The 15,446-nt window shown below is 40.7% G+C and overlaps 1 protein-coding gene across 2 annotated transcripts in view; it reads left to right on the plus strand.

The window, feature by feature from the left end:
* Positions 1-15,446, plus strand: part of stk10 (serine/threonine kinase 10) — a 125,885-nt gene that overhangs the window by 51,196 nt on the left and 59,243 nt on the right. For both annotated transcript variants that reach the window (XM_072263722.1, XM_072263723.1), the window contains exons 3-4: positions 9,185-9,233; positions 11,148-11,297. In XM_072263722.1, the coding sequence (XP_072119823.1) occupies positions 9,185-9,233; positions 11,148-11,297 (199 nt within the window). The remainder of the gene's footprint in view (positions 1-9,184; positions 9,234-11,147; positions 11,298-15,446) is intronic.

Consider the following 15,446-nt stretch of genomic DNA (forward strand, 5'->3'; position numbering starts at 1 on the left):
TCCCACTTTGCCCACTCTCCTAATGTGTCAAAGTCCTTCTGCAGCTTCTCGACACTACCTGCCCTTCCACATATCTTTGTATCATCTGCAAACTTGGCCGCAAAGCCACCAATTCCGTCATCCAAATCGCTGACATATAACATAAAAAGAAGTCCCAATACCCACTCCTGTGGAACACCTCTAGTCACTGGCAGCCAACCAAAAACAGAAAAGGCTCCCTTTTATTCCCACTCTTTGCCTCTTGCCAATCAGCTAAACCTCTATCCATGCTAATATCTTTCTTGTAAGCTCCAACCCAGTATGAAATCCAGCAGCACATAGCCAGCTCCGGCATCTCCTTCACCGGTGACCGCAGCAGATGCGTCCGAGGCATATAGGCCTTGCTAACGCAGCACCCTTAGCAAAGCAGCTCCCCCACCATTCCTGTTGCCAATGAACCAGTGAACAGGGCTTGCAGTATTCTTTGCTACCAATATCCGACGGTTTTGCAATCAGAATAAGAACGTCGAAGACAATCATTCACACCTTTTTTTTTGGACCATGCATTGTCTTGGTAGAATGATATGCAACATGTCCAGGCGAAAGCACTATGCAATCAGTCCTCAATCACTGTTAAGCAATTCGCTGATGGAATGGGAAGGTCCTAGAGTATTTGATGTTCTTGGTATCCAGCAGTGACTTTAATATGGGAAAAGCATGTTTTTGAAATAGTTTAACTTTTCGATTTTACACTGATCATTGCCTGCTGTGTGATTGCTGTGGTTTCAGCACTGGGGGTGGTGGGGGGGGGGGGAGTGAGCTAAAAAGGGCAATTAGTGACACTACAAATAACAAATGGATAGATATGAGGATTAAATGTGAAAACTATTGTCTCTGTGCTCCATGGATGTTGTTTGACTTGTATATTTCTATCTTTGACTTTTTTGTTAAAATGTATAAATACAGTTGAAATAAACATCAGAGCTCCTCCAGGTTGTGAATGGTCATTTTATAGACACGTTTTTGACTTAATGTTCAGTTCTCAAGGGGTAGTAACTTGTGGAGGGGATTTTAATATTAGATTAAATCCTACATTAGATTCTTCAAGAATAGTTACTCAGAATAAACCTCTGACTCAGAAAGTGAATTCATTGATGGAGGAGTTGGGAATTATAGATGTCTGGAGGGAATTACACCCTACTAGTAAAGATTATACATATTACTCTTTCCCTCATTCAGCCTATTCAAGGATAGACTATTTCTTTATCTTTAATACAGATAGACTCAGGATAAAAAACTGTAATATTGCAACAATTGATCTGTCGGATCACAGCCCAGTCTCTATGTCTCTAATCCTGGAAAGGAAAATGAGGAAAACACTATGGAGGCTAAACTCACATATACTCAATAACCCAAAAGTAATGGAGAGATTAAGGGGAGAAATCAAAGAATATCTAGACCTTAATAACACGGGAGAAACATCACCAGTGATTTTATGGGATACATTGAAAGCTGTACTGAGAGGGAAAATTATTTCCATTACTACTCACATGAAAAAAATCAATGCATAAAAATTAGCAGACCTTCAAGGAAAATTAAAACAACTTCAAGTTGTAGATAGCAACAAAAGTAATTCAAATCGATAACAGGAAATTAGGAAATTGCAAAGTGAAATTGACGATATTTATACATTGGAAACTCAAAGAAATTTTCTTTACCTGAGATAAAAGAATTATGAAGTAGGAGGTAAATCAGCTAGATTATTAGCATATAAATTACGAAAACAACAAGCAGACAATACAATCCAAAGACAAAGCTTGTGGAGAGTACAATAGGGAAAATTCAAGAGAGTTCTGAAACATATTATCGAGAGCTGTACTCCCAACCCCGGGCCCCCAATGAGCCCTATATAGACAGTGTATTGAATTTTTTAGATCTACCTAAACTTACAGATTTACAAAATGAAAGTTTATTAGAACCAGTAACTGTCAAAGAACTGAACGTGGCCATCTCTAGGTTAAAGGCTGGAAAGTCCCCGGGTTCTGATGGGTTTACCTCAGAGTGGTACAAGTCTCTGAAGACACAGTTAGCCCCATTACTACTTAACACCTTTAATTGGATCTTGCAGAGAGGAGAAACTCCACCTTCCTGGAGAGAAGCGATTATTTCAGTTATTCCTAAAGAGGGTAAAGATAAACTAGAATGTGGCAATTATTGGCCAATTAGTGTTCTTAATTTAGATTACAAACTATTTACATCTATATTAGCGTGCAGATTGGAAAAGCTTTTACCTGGCCTAATCCACTTAGACCAGACTGGATTTATTCAACAAAGACAAACACAGGACAACATAAGGAGAACTCTGCACATATTAGAACAGGTTAATAAGAACGAGACAGAGACAATGGTAGTAGGATTGGACGCTGAGATAGCTTTTGATTCGGTTAGTTGGGCATTTCTATACAGAGTGTTAGGAAGATTCTGCTTTCAAGAAAGGTTTATTAAAGTAATTCAGACTCTATATGACAGCCCTACAGCCCGAATTAAGATAAATGGGGACCTCTCTGACTCCTTCATCTTAGAGAGAGGCACTAGACAGGGATGCCCAATTTCTCCTCTCCTTTTTGCGCTATATATTGAACCACTTGCCCAACTAATAAGACAGAGCGAAATCGTAAAAGGTATCAAGGTGGCAGGGATTGAACAGAAAGTGGCGTTGTTCGCAGATGATGTTTTGGTCTATCTGAGTGAACCAGAAAATCATTTATAGGATTGTTTACACTGTTGGATGACTTTGGGAAAATATCAGGTTATAATATAAATGTAAAGAAAATGCAGGTTATGTCCCCAAATTATACACCATCCAAAAAATTGCAGGATACATACGATCTTAAGTGGGAAGCTAAATCATTAAAATATTTAGGAATAACCCTGCCGAAGGATCTTTCAACACTGTCACAGGTAAATTATGGGCCATTAATCTCAGAGATAAAAGCAGATATGCATAGATGGAATCTTATCCCCTTTTTAAGTTTAAATTCAAGGATAAATACTATAAAAATGAATATTCTTCCTCGGTTATTGTATCTTTTCCGTACTTTACCGGTGGAGGTGGATGATAATCAATTCAGGGAATGGGACAAATGGATTTCCCGCTTCATTTGGCAAGGAAGGAAACCTAGAATTCGATATAACACCTTACAGTTAGGGAAGGAAGGAGGAGGTATGGTTCTTCCTTGCCTGAGAAATTATTTTTATGCCTCACAGATAACCTCTCTGTTATATTGGTGTAATAGGGAATATAAGGCTAGATGGAAGGAAATAGAATTTGGATTAGATGACAGTTTTCCTCTTCAGGCCTCAATAGCTGACAAAGGATTGATGGCCCAGTTGGAAAAATTTAATAACGCTTGGATAAATCTTACATTAAAAGTATGGCAGAAGGTGGTTAATTCATGTGGAATTAACAACATGTTAAAACTCTTTAGATGGTGTGCTTATGATACCGAATTCCTTCCCAACAGAGGAGATAAAAGATTTGAGCTATGGATAAAGAAAGGTCTTACAACTTACCTCTCATTTATAGATAAAAGAGTATTACAAAGTTTCCAAATCCTGCAGGACAAAGATGGCCTAGAACATAATGACTTTTTTAGGTACCTTCAAATACGAAACTATGTTAACCAGAGTTGTAGATATACAGACCTATCAACAGTAGAATTAGAATTTTTCAAGATTCTGAATTTGGCTTGCAGTTCAATACCTAGTAAATCAGTTTCTCGCCTATATAATGCACTCTCCCATGCTAAAAATGTAAATACACTGTATATTAAAGAGAAGTGGGAGAAAGAAGCGGGGTTGGTACTTTCAGAGGAGGCTTGGGGGAAAATCTGCAGCTTTCAATGGTCCTCGACTAATTCTTTGACTTGGAGAGAACATTGTTGGAAAAACATTATAAGATACTTCAAGACCCCATATCAGGAAAAATATAAAGATACAAATGTGATGTGTTGGAGAAGGTGCGGCTCCAAGGAGGCAAATCATTTTCATATTTTCTGGGATTGCCCTAAATTAAGTCTATTTTGGGAAGGTATTCATAGAACATTAGTTAAGGTACTTAGGTCCCAGATACCTCTGAACTTTGAGATGCTCTATTTGGGGCATGTATTGTTCCTTGAACAGAAGGAAGATATAAAGTTGCTGCAGGCCCTCTTAGCGGCAAGTAAGAAATCAATCACTAGAAAATGGCTAAAACCAATACTACCTACATTAGAAGATTGGTACGAAATTATCTTGGAAATATTTAAAATGGAAAAGTTGACTTACTCCCTGAGAACTCAAAAAGAAAAATTTTATCAAATCTGGAATAAATGGATTGAATATATAACCCCAATGCGAGCAGACTTTAGATGACTCTCCTAATGATTTATATTGCTCTTCTCATCAACACAGTAATATTGCTAACGTAAGCACCCCTAGTCTAAATGTTTTTTTTTTGGAAAATAGAGAATTAACACAAGTAAAGGGAAAGATTTGGGAAAGGGATAAAAAAATGAAAAAATTAAGTAAATAAGTACATAGGGATTGGATAATTATGTCTGCGGGCAGGAGCAAGCATGAACAAATTAGGATATAAACACCTACAATGGTTGGTATATAGGCTTGTATACAACATTTTGGACCAGTGGAAATGGTCCAGAAGGGTTGTGTGGAAACTATTATTACCATTTTTCTTAACAACTAATTTCATTACTTAGCCTAATAGGTTAGATTTACCACAGTACATTATTATCTATTTAAATGTTTATTTTCCTTTTATATCATCTCAATGTGTACTTAAGAATGTATAAATAGTTGTAGTTTTATACATATAAAAAAAATAAAGGTTATATGTGTGAAAAAAGTACATGATATTTGTGAATTCCTTATCCAAATAAAAATAAAATTAAAAAAAAAAGAAATAAACATCAGAAATCTGGAACCAAAAAATCAGAACGATCAAAGCAACGGATTATTTTATTTCTGTTGTTGTATATAGATCTTATTACATTGGTAGCACTTTGCCTGCTTGCCCAGTGTTTTGCCAAAGTATGGGCAGACTACAACTTTCATGTAAACTTGGATTCAATTAAGTCATTGTCCAAAGAGAGATCAGTTGGAGTAAGAGTTATGAAGTTTTTTGTGAAGTTAAAGAACAAACATACAAACTTCAGCTTATTGTGAGTCAGATACTCAAACCAAATCCATTAGGAATATTAAAGCAATGCACATCAAAGTTGCTGGTGAACGCAGCAGGCCAAGCAGCATCCGTAGGAAGAGGTGCAGTCGACGTTTCAGGCCGAGACCCTTCGTCAGGATTAACTGAAGGAAGAGTGAGTAAGGGATTTGAAAGTGGGAGGGGGAGATCCAAAATGATAGGAGAAGACAGGAGGGGGAGGGATAGAGCCAAGAGCTGGACAGGCGATAGGCAAAAGGGGGATATGAGAGGATCATGGGACAGGAGGTCCGGGAAGAAAGACGGGGGGGTGGGGGGGGGACCCAGAGGATGGGCAAGAGGTATATTCAGAGGGAGAAAAAGGAGAGTGAGAGAAAGAACGTGTGCATAAAAATAAGTAACAGATGGGGTACGAGGGGGAGGTGGGGCCTTAGCGGAAGTTAGAGAAGTCGATGTTCATGCCGTCAGGTTGGAGGCTACCCAGACGGAATATAAGGTGTTGTTCCTCCAACCGGAGTGTGGCTTCATCTTTACAGTAGAGGAGACCGTGGATAGACATGTCAGAATGGGAATGGGATGTGAAATTAAAATGTGTGGCCACTGGGAGATCCTGCTTTCTCTGGCGGACAGAGCGTAGATGTTCAGCAAAGCGGTCTCCCAGTCTGCGTCGGGTCTCGCCAATATATAAAAGGCCACATCGGGAGCACCGGACGCAGTATATCACCCCAGTCGACTCACAGGTGAAGTGTTGCCTCACCTGGAAGGACTGTCTGGGGCCCTGAATGGTGGTAAGGGAGGAAGTGTAAGGGCATGTGTAGCACTTGTTCCGCTTACATGGATAAATGCCAGGAGGGAGATCAGTGGGGAGGGATGGGGGGGACGAATGGACAAGGGAGTTGTGTAGGGAGCGATCCCTGCGGAATGCAGAGAGAGGGGGGGAGGGAAAGATGTGCTCAGTGGTGGGATCCTGTTGGAGGTGGCGGAAGTTACGGAGAATAATATGTTGGACCTGGAGGCTGGTGGGGTGGTAGGTGAGGACCAGGGGAACCCTATTCCTAGTGGGGTGGCGGGAGGATGGAGTGAGAGCAGATGTACGTGAAATGGGGGAGATGCGTTTAAGAGCAGAGTTGATAGTGGAGGAAGGGAAGCCCCTTTCTTTAAAAAAGGAAGACATCTCCCTCGTCCTAGAATGAAAAGCCTCATCCTGAGAGCAGATGCGGCAGAGACGGAGGAATTGCGAGAAGGGGATGGCGTTTTTGCAAGAGACAGGGTGAGAAGAGGAATAGTCCAGATAGCTGTGAGAGTCAGTAGGCTTATAGTAGACATCAGTGGATAAGCTGTCTCCAGAGACAGAGACAGAAAGATCTAGAAAGGGGAGGGAGGTGTCGGAAATGGACCAGGTAAACTTGAGGGCAGGGTGAAAGTTGGAGGCAAAGTTAATAAAGTCAACCTTATTTACCTCTTGCCCATCCTCTGGGTCCCCCCCCCCCTTGTCTTTCTTCCAGGACCTCCTGTCCCATGATCCTCTCGTATCCCCTTTTGCCTATCACCTGTCCAGCTCTTGGCTCCATCCCTCCCCCTCCTGTCTTCTCCTATCATTTTGGATCTCCCCCTCCCCCTCCAACTTTCAAATCCCTTACTCACTCTTCCTTCAGTTAATCCTGACGAAGAGTCTTGGCCTGAAACGTCGACTGCACCTCTTCCTACAGATGCTGCTTGGCCTGCTGCGTTCTCCAGCAACTTTGATGTGTGTTGCTTGAATTTCCAGCATCTGCAGAATTCCTGTTGTTTCCATTAGGAATATTTCCTGCTTTGTGGATAGCTACCATCAAAGTGATGAGGCTTTGGGCAACTGTACAGTCCAAGTTCTCAACCAGCACTAATTCTTGTGTCTTGTCTTCAAATCCCATTCACATTCTATGACACAAGCTGTCAAATTAAAATTCATCTTTTGCCATTTGATTTGCTATCTCAAAATGTCCCAGTGTTCATAGAATACATTATTTAAATACTAAATTTTCTAAATCCCATTATCACTGACTCCAGTTGTTCTTGTTGAGAGGGGATTGCTTCCATATTGTGGAATGTACAGTTTCATCTGGTTGCATGATGAATACAATGGCATGAAAAAGTTTGGGCCCCTCTGGTACTGTGAATAGCTAAGCGAGTAAAAGATGAACTAATTTCCAAAAGGCATAAAGTTAAAGGTGACACATTTCTTTAATATTTTAGGCAAGAAAGCTTTTTTATTTCCATCTTTTACAGTTTCAAAATAACAAAAAAGGAAAAAGGCCCAAAGCAAAAGTTTGGGCACCCTGCATGGTAATACTTAGTAACAACCCCTTTGCAAATAGCACAGCTTGTAATTGCTTTTTGTAGCCAACTAAGTCTTTCAATTCTTATTTGGGGGATTTTCACCCATTCTTCCTTGCAAAAGCCTTCTAGTTCTGTGAGAGTCTTGGGCCGTCTTGCATGCACTGCTCTTTTGAGGTCTATCCACAGATTCTCGATGATGTTTAGGTCAGGGGACTGTGAGAGCCATGGCAAAGCCTTCAGGCTTGCACCTCTTGAGGTAAACCATTGTGGATTTTGAGGTGTATTTAGGTTCATTATCCTGTTGTAGAAGCCATCCTCTTTTCATCTTTGGCTTTTTTACAGCTGGTGTGATGTTTGCTTCCAGAATTTGCTGGTATTTAATTGAATTCATTCTTCCCTCTACCAGTAAATGTTCCTCGTGCCACTGGCTGCAACACAAGCCCAAAGCATGGTCGATCCACCTCCATGCTTAATAGTTGGAGAGGGGTTCTTTTCATGAAATCCTGCACCCTTTTTTCTCCAAATATACCTTTGCTCATTGTGGCCAAAAAAGTTCTATTCAAAAGGTTCAAAGGATCATCTAAACAAGCCTGATGCATTTTGGAAACAAGTCCTGTGGACTGATGAAGTTAAAATAGAACTTATTGGCTGCAATGAGCAAAGGTATGTTTGGAGAAAAAAGGGTGCAGGATTTTATGAAAAGAACACGTCTCCAACTGCTAAGCATGGGGGTGGGTCGATCATGCTTTGGGCTTGTGCTGCAGCCAGTGGCACAGGGAACATTTCACTGGTAGAGGGAAGAATGAATTCGATTTAAATACCAGCAAATTCTGGAAGCAAACATCACACCGTCTGTTTTAAAAAAAAGCCAAAGATGAAAAGAGAATGGCTTCTACAACAGGATAATGAACCTAAACACACCTCAAAATCCACAATGGACTACCTCAAGAGGCGCAAGCTGAAGGCTTTGCCATGGCCCTCAGTCCCCTGACCTAAATAAACATCATGGAAAATCTGTGGATAGACCTCAAAAGAGCAGTGCATGCAAGATGGTCCAAGAATCTCACAGAACTAGAAGCCTTTTACAAGGAAGAATGGGTGAAAATCCTCCAAACAAGAATTGAAAGACTCTTAACTGGCTACAAAACAAATATTTACAAACTGTGATACTTGCCAAAGTGGGTGTTACTAAGTACTGCCATGCAGGGTGCCCAAACTTTTGCTTCAGGCCTTTTTCCTTTTTTGTTATTTTGAAACTGTAAAAGATGGAAATAAAAGTTTTCTTGCTTAAAAATATTAAAGAAATGTGTCATCTTTACCTGATTTCCAAAAGGCATAAAGTTAATCTTTTACTCGCTTAGCTATTCACAGTAACAGAAATTTTGACCGGGGTGCCCAAGCTTTTGCATGCCACTGTATATCTGCACTTTACAGGAAAGTAGTCCAGCACAGTTGAGATGAGTGAATTTCCTTCATGAGACTATCATTACACACGGTGATCAATTGATCAAGCACAAATAGGAAGCTGATGCTTTTACTTTGCTTAATACCCTCAGTAACTGGGTAATTGGATTACATAATACCAATATGAACGCATCTCTGAAATGTTTTGAATGTACTTCAGTCTTACTCAAAAATTTTATATGCTTTTTCTTCTTATTTCTTATTTTAAAGATTATGATCGAATTCTGTCCCGGAGGTGCAGTGGATGCCATAATGCTGGGTATGCTTCCAAAAATTTAAACGTGTGTTTAATGTTTGTAATGTTCATTATTTTCAGAAAATGGTATTTTGGTAATTACTATTGCTTATGATCCATCAGAACTCAGCCATTTGGTGGAAAAGGAAGACTACGACTGTTTAGCTTTTAGGCAGAGTATATTTTTGTGTTAATGGGCATTTCCAATTATTCTTTTAGTTTCAAGTTAGCATCCTAGTTTATGGTTTTATTCGGGGTTCTTATATTTTAGGATTGTTTCACTCTGAGCCATTTTTGTGACCAGCCAAATGCACAGAATTTGCATAGTTTGTATGTTAAGTGTTCTCTGTATCTTCCATGGCATGTTTATGCAGATAAACTCTGAACTCTCAGCAGAGTCGCTGGCATCCAGGTTTTCAGATATGACCTTTATGTTAATCAGAAATGAAGGAATTGCTGAGACGAGCTGTTCCCTTGCCAAGTAAAAATCTTGAAAATGATACAACTTGCTGTATGAGCTATAACAGTATGTTCTAGGCCAAAATTACTACTCATTAAACTCACCAACCTAATTATTTCAGATTCCATACCCTTTAAAATAACTTATTTTACTGAACTACCTTTTTAGCTTCTACCTTGCTTTTGTGTATATACCTTAATCTTTGTTACTTTTTAATGGTTCAAAAGGTGATTAAAAATCAGATTAAATCTGGGTTTGTTTGTGAATCCTTCACTATCATGCATTGATTGAAAGTACAATAAATGACTCTTTAATGATACCCACTTTGAGGACATTAGTTTCCCATTTGGTTGGTAACCAATAGCAATTGACATTGGGAAGGAGTTAAATCTGTGCTGTACAGACTGCATTGTTTTATTAGGCAATTTTCACACCAGAATCAGAATTAGATTTAATATCAGTGGTGTATGTCATGAAATTTGTTGCTTTGCAGCAGCAATATCTTAAAGTGTTATAAATTACAATAGAATGTGTATATATTGTAATTATATGCGTTTGTATATATCAGAACATTGTCTGTTCTGTAATGCAGTGGTCCCCAGCCTCCAGGCTACGGACCAATACCGATCCGCGAAGCATGCAGGGGTGCAGCGGTGGCCAGAACGTACCCAGCACATCTTCAAGAGAAAAGCCAAAATAAACAATCTAATTAATTAGGTGCCACCCAGCACGTAAACGTCGGCCCAGATCAGAGGTGATTGCCGATTGCATTGCCTCTGATCTGGGCCAACATTTACGTGCCGGGCGGCATCTAATTAATTACCTTGTTTATTTCAGCTTTTTTTTTATTAAAGATGTGCTGGGTGCGTTCAGGCCACTGCTGCACCCCTGCATTCTTCGCAGCAATGTATTGGTCCGCGGCCTGGAGGTTGGGGGCCACCGCTGTAATGTGACAGAAGGAGGGAAGCTGTTCCTAAACTATTAAGTATGTGTCTTCAGGCTCCCATACCTCTCACTGGTAGTAGTAAGAAGAGAACTTGTCCTGGGTGTTGGGAGTCCTTAATGATGACAACTGTCTTTTTGAGGCATCATCTTTTGATGATGTGCACAATGCTGCGGAGGCTAGTGCCCATGGTGGAGCTGGCTGAGTTTGCAACCCTTTGCAGCTTTTCCGATCCTGTGCAGTGCCATCTCCGTGCCAGATGTGATGCGACCATTTAGAATGCTGTCCACTGTCCATCTGTAGCAATTTGCTGGTTTTTGTTGAGGTACCTAATAAAGATCACAGGCAAGTGTTAAAATTTTGTGGATAAATAGGGCCAGTCTTTTGGCATTGTTGTGTGAGAGCTTGAATGCTGTTGTGATTTGTAACATTGTCACCACACCACCCTGCTCTTGCTAACTACCTCTAATTTGGGATTCTGATTGCAGATGATATCCCTTGTAATTTGTTTATTATATGGCATTTTCTTCAACAGAATTGGATCGTGGGTTAACCGAGCCACAGATCCGTGTTGTAGCTCGGCAGATGCTGGAAGCTGTAGACTACCTTCACAGCCAGAAAATCATTCATCGCGACTTAAAGGCAGGGAATGTTCTCCTCAGCCAAGATGGCAATGTTAAACTAGGTAAGGAATTTGCTTATTCCAAACAATCATAAATGAAAAGCGCCATCTGCTAATTTGTGACGTCTAACAGAAGAAGTCAATAGATAAGATTAAGCTGAGCAAAACACTTGGCTTTTCAGTAACATGTATGGATCAAGCTATTAATTCTGAGGAATTGTCAATAATTCTTTAAATGGAATTGTCTGTGAAACGGTTGTGTAGCTTTTGAGTTCCAAAATTTGGTTACACTTGAAGGAACTACTTGTTACAGATTATGGGTGTTTAGCATTAGAAAAAAAAAGCTTCATGGAGATTACTGCAGTCTGCTAGAATACCTTTTTCTTTTTAAAGACTGTGCTGAGCTGCATTCTCTGTCAAGATCATAGCTCAAACTTAGCCGGGTTTTAGGGATTTTTATGGACTCAAGGATGGTTTTGGGGCAGAGATGGTTTAGGGACACGGATATTGAGGAAGTGGGGAACAGTTTGGAGTGTAAGCTTCTGTTCAGTGTTTGAAAGCTAGCGACCTGGTCAGATGTTGGGCTGGCAGAGAAGGGAGGACTGGGACCTGTAAGTATGCAAGTTGGCTAGACTAGAGTTCTAGGCCTAGTGTTCGGGGTCCTGTTATCGATGAGTCTGGAGCTCAACACTGAGTTCAGATCCTTGTCCAGGGTTTCTTATTCATCATCAAAGTCCTGGGTCAATAAGATGGTAGCCTGAAAATTGATCGAAAGTTCAGAAGTTGAGTCTCAAGTCAGTGAACCTGAGTCCGCTGGGGAAACCAAAGGCCCAACGTCTAGAATCCACAATTCCGCTGGAGGCTGAGAGTGAAGATTGCCTGTCCTATGGTTAAAGTACTGTTTGTGCACGAGTAGGTAGGTGCAAGGGCTTGTTTTGCTGTTGTAGCTTTCTGTGTTGTTCTACCTAGCAAGTTGGGCATGATATATTGGTGCTGTAATGTGTGGCAATACTTTGGGGCTTCCCCCAGCATATCCTTGGGTATGTTGGTTGTTAATGCAAAGGATACATTTCACTGATTGTTTTGATTTGCATGTGATGAATAAATCTGAATCTGAGTTCTTCATAAAGTATCTGGAATTTGCCAAAGAGCATTTGCTTTCTCATTTTCATCTGTAATCCTTTTTATTTTAGATCAAAATGGTATTTTTTGAAGTAGTTTTGTACTCTCAACCTCAGGGAATGTACAATCCAGCAAAAGAGGGAAATCCATAAACTCGGCACATCTTCCTTTCCCCTTCTCTCTCTTTCCGCAGGATTGTTCCTTATGTGACTCCCTTGTTCAAATATCCTTCCAGCAAACTCCCTCAGGTACTTATCCCTGCAGTTGTGCTAAGTAATACACCACCATTTAGGGCATTAAACAGCCTTTCCAGTGAGGGAACACTTAACGCGTTGAATCCATCACGCGCCGCCCCCCCCACCCCCACCCACCTTCCTACCTTCCCTGCTCCATCTGGATACACCTCTCACTCACCAGCTCATGTTCCTCCGCCCTTGCCACACCCTTTTATTCTGGTGTCTGCCAGCTAGTCCTAATGAAGGATTTAAACTCAGAATGTCAACTGTTCTTCTCCCTTCATTGATGCTACCCGACCTTCTGAGTCCCTTCAGCTATTTAGAACCATAGAACATTACAGCACAGAAACAGCTGAGTCCCTTCAGCTATTTAGAACCATAGAACATTACAGCACTTCTTGGCAGTGCTGAACCATTTTTCTGCCTAGTCCCACTGACCTGCACCTGGGCCATATCCCTCCATACACCTCTCATCCATATACCTGTCCAAGTTTTTATTAAATGTTAAAAGTGAGCCCGCATTTACCACATCATCTGGCAGCTCATTCCACACTCCCACCACTCTCTGTGTGAAGAAGCCCCCCCCATGTTTCCTTTAAACTTTCCCCCTTCACCCTTAACCCATGTCCTCTGGTTTTTTCCTCCCCTAGTCTTAGGGGAAAAAGCCTGCCTGCTTTCACTCTATCTACATCTATCATAATTTCTGTGTTTCTCCAAGTTATTAGCATCTATAATCTCTCGTGTTCAAATAGAATTTTATTCCTTGGCAAAAGCAAAAGCTTCATTAATATTAGAAAGTTGGAGGGGTGTGTGGGTGATAGGGAGAAGTGATTGGTAGTGGATGGAAGAGGGGAAGGGAAGGAAAGGAAAGAAGGTGTTGGGGGTGGGGTGTGGTGGGTGTAGGAATTAGGAGTTCCTCCTACACCTATCCCAGATCCCATCACCTTGGAGGAAAGAGAAAAAAGGATGGAGTGGGAGCGCTTCACAGAAAATTTGATATGATAGTTCAATATGTATGCATTGGATTGTAGATGTTATCAGCCCATTTCCTTCTACAGATACTGCCTGACCTGTTGAGTCCAATCAGCATTTTGTTTGTTGCTCCAGATTCCAGCCATTACAATCTCTTGTGTCTTCAACATTGAAGTATGTTTTATCAAGTACTTTGAAAAATGTATCCGTATACAGCTTCAAAAAGTAAGGTTAACACGACGCTACTACAGCTGGGGGCATTGGAGTTTGGAGCTTAATTCCTCGATCTTCTGTTAAAAATAAATAAATAAATGTATATGTCCTTCCTGTGAGTGTGTGGGTTTCCTCCAGGTGCTCCAGTTTCCCTTCTGTCCAAAGACCTATAGGTTAGTAGTTTAATTGGTCATAAGTGTATGTTTTGTCCTGGGATTACGCTGGTATTAAATAGCTGGGTTGCTCGGCAGTGCAGTCATGCCAGAAGGGCCTATTCTGCACTCTCTCTAAATTAAAAGTAGTAATAAATAGGCTTTTACATCTACTTCATATAGGGGTATTATAGCTTGGTGGTATACCCAGAGATGAGTATGCCAGTCTAGTACTGAGCAAATTGTGTTCGATATTAAACAGGACCCAACTCTTGTATAGACTTGACCCATGGCCAGTTCTGAAAAGGAACAGTGAAGCTCAGTTGCTGGCCAATATTTGTCCCTCAGTTAATAAAACCGATCATACTGCTGTTTCCAGGATTTTGTTCTGTAGAAATGAGATGTCATGTTTACTATATTAAAACATTGATAGTGCTTCATAATAACCTCAGTTGAGATTAAATTCGCCCTGAGATCAAAGTTCAAAGTATATGTATTATCAAAATGTGTGTATATTTTACAATCGCAAACACGAGGAAATCTGCAGATGCTGGAATTTCATGCAACACACATAAAAGTTGCTGGTGAACGCAGCAGGCCAGGCAGCATCTCTAGGAAGAGGTACAGTCGACGTTTCGGGCTGAGACTCTTCGTCAGGACTAACTGAAAGAAGAGCTAGTAAGAGATTTGATGTTGAGATTCATCTCCTTACTGGCAGTCACAAAACAAGAAACCCAAAAGAACCCATTTAAAAAAAATCCAACACCCAATGTACAGAGAGAGAAAACAACAAATCATACAAACAATGAAAGCAAGCAGCATACAGAAGGACAGTGAGTCCATATACGCGAAGCCCAGAGCAGAGCCTCAGCCTCAGCCTAGTGCAGACCAAATGTCACGGAGCGGCAAGCAGAACTGGCCCAACCCTCGCCTCTGCTCCCGGCACCTTGCTTTTCAATCTATCTGGCCTGGCATTTAAATCATCTAATCATTGGGTTGTTCCTCGCTGTAAGATCTGGGCCCTGTCACATTGATGCTGTCTGGGCCTGGACCCTGTCACCACACTTCCAAATCAGTCTGGTGCTTAGATCAAACAAAACTTGCTCTAAGTTTAGGTGAATGGACTCCAAAACTCCTCTGCTCTGAGTTTCCTCCGCTTTGCTCACTCCAACTGTCCCTCTCCCCCCCCCCCCAACATGCCTGGACTTGATTGAATGTTAATTGTAGGTTGAACTCTACATGAATCTAAGTCATTCTATTTCATGCTCTCTACCATTGTGTTATTTTTAAAGTCTTTGACTTGTTTTATAGGCCACTTTGTTAAATGAACAACAGTCATTTAGATTAACATAGGCTTATCTTCAGTTAAACATCCGAAATTAGTTCCAATTGCGTGAAAAACACATGACATTCTACTTGAGGCACTGGAATGAAAAGGAAACAAACTCCCAAGCATTTCAGCATTCTCTTTTGCGTGAAGTACTTAATTCGGAACATTTTTCTATTTTAAATTGGCA

Source organism: Mobula birostris, chromosome 7 (assembly GCF_030028105.1).
Source record: "Mobula birostris isolate sMobBir1 chromosome 7, sMobBir1.hap1, whole genome shotgun sequence".
Taxonomy (NCBI): domain Eukaryota; kingdom Metazoa; phylum Chordata; class Chondrichthyes; order Myliobatiformes; family Myliobatidae; genus Mobula; species Mobula birostris.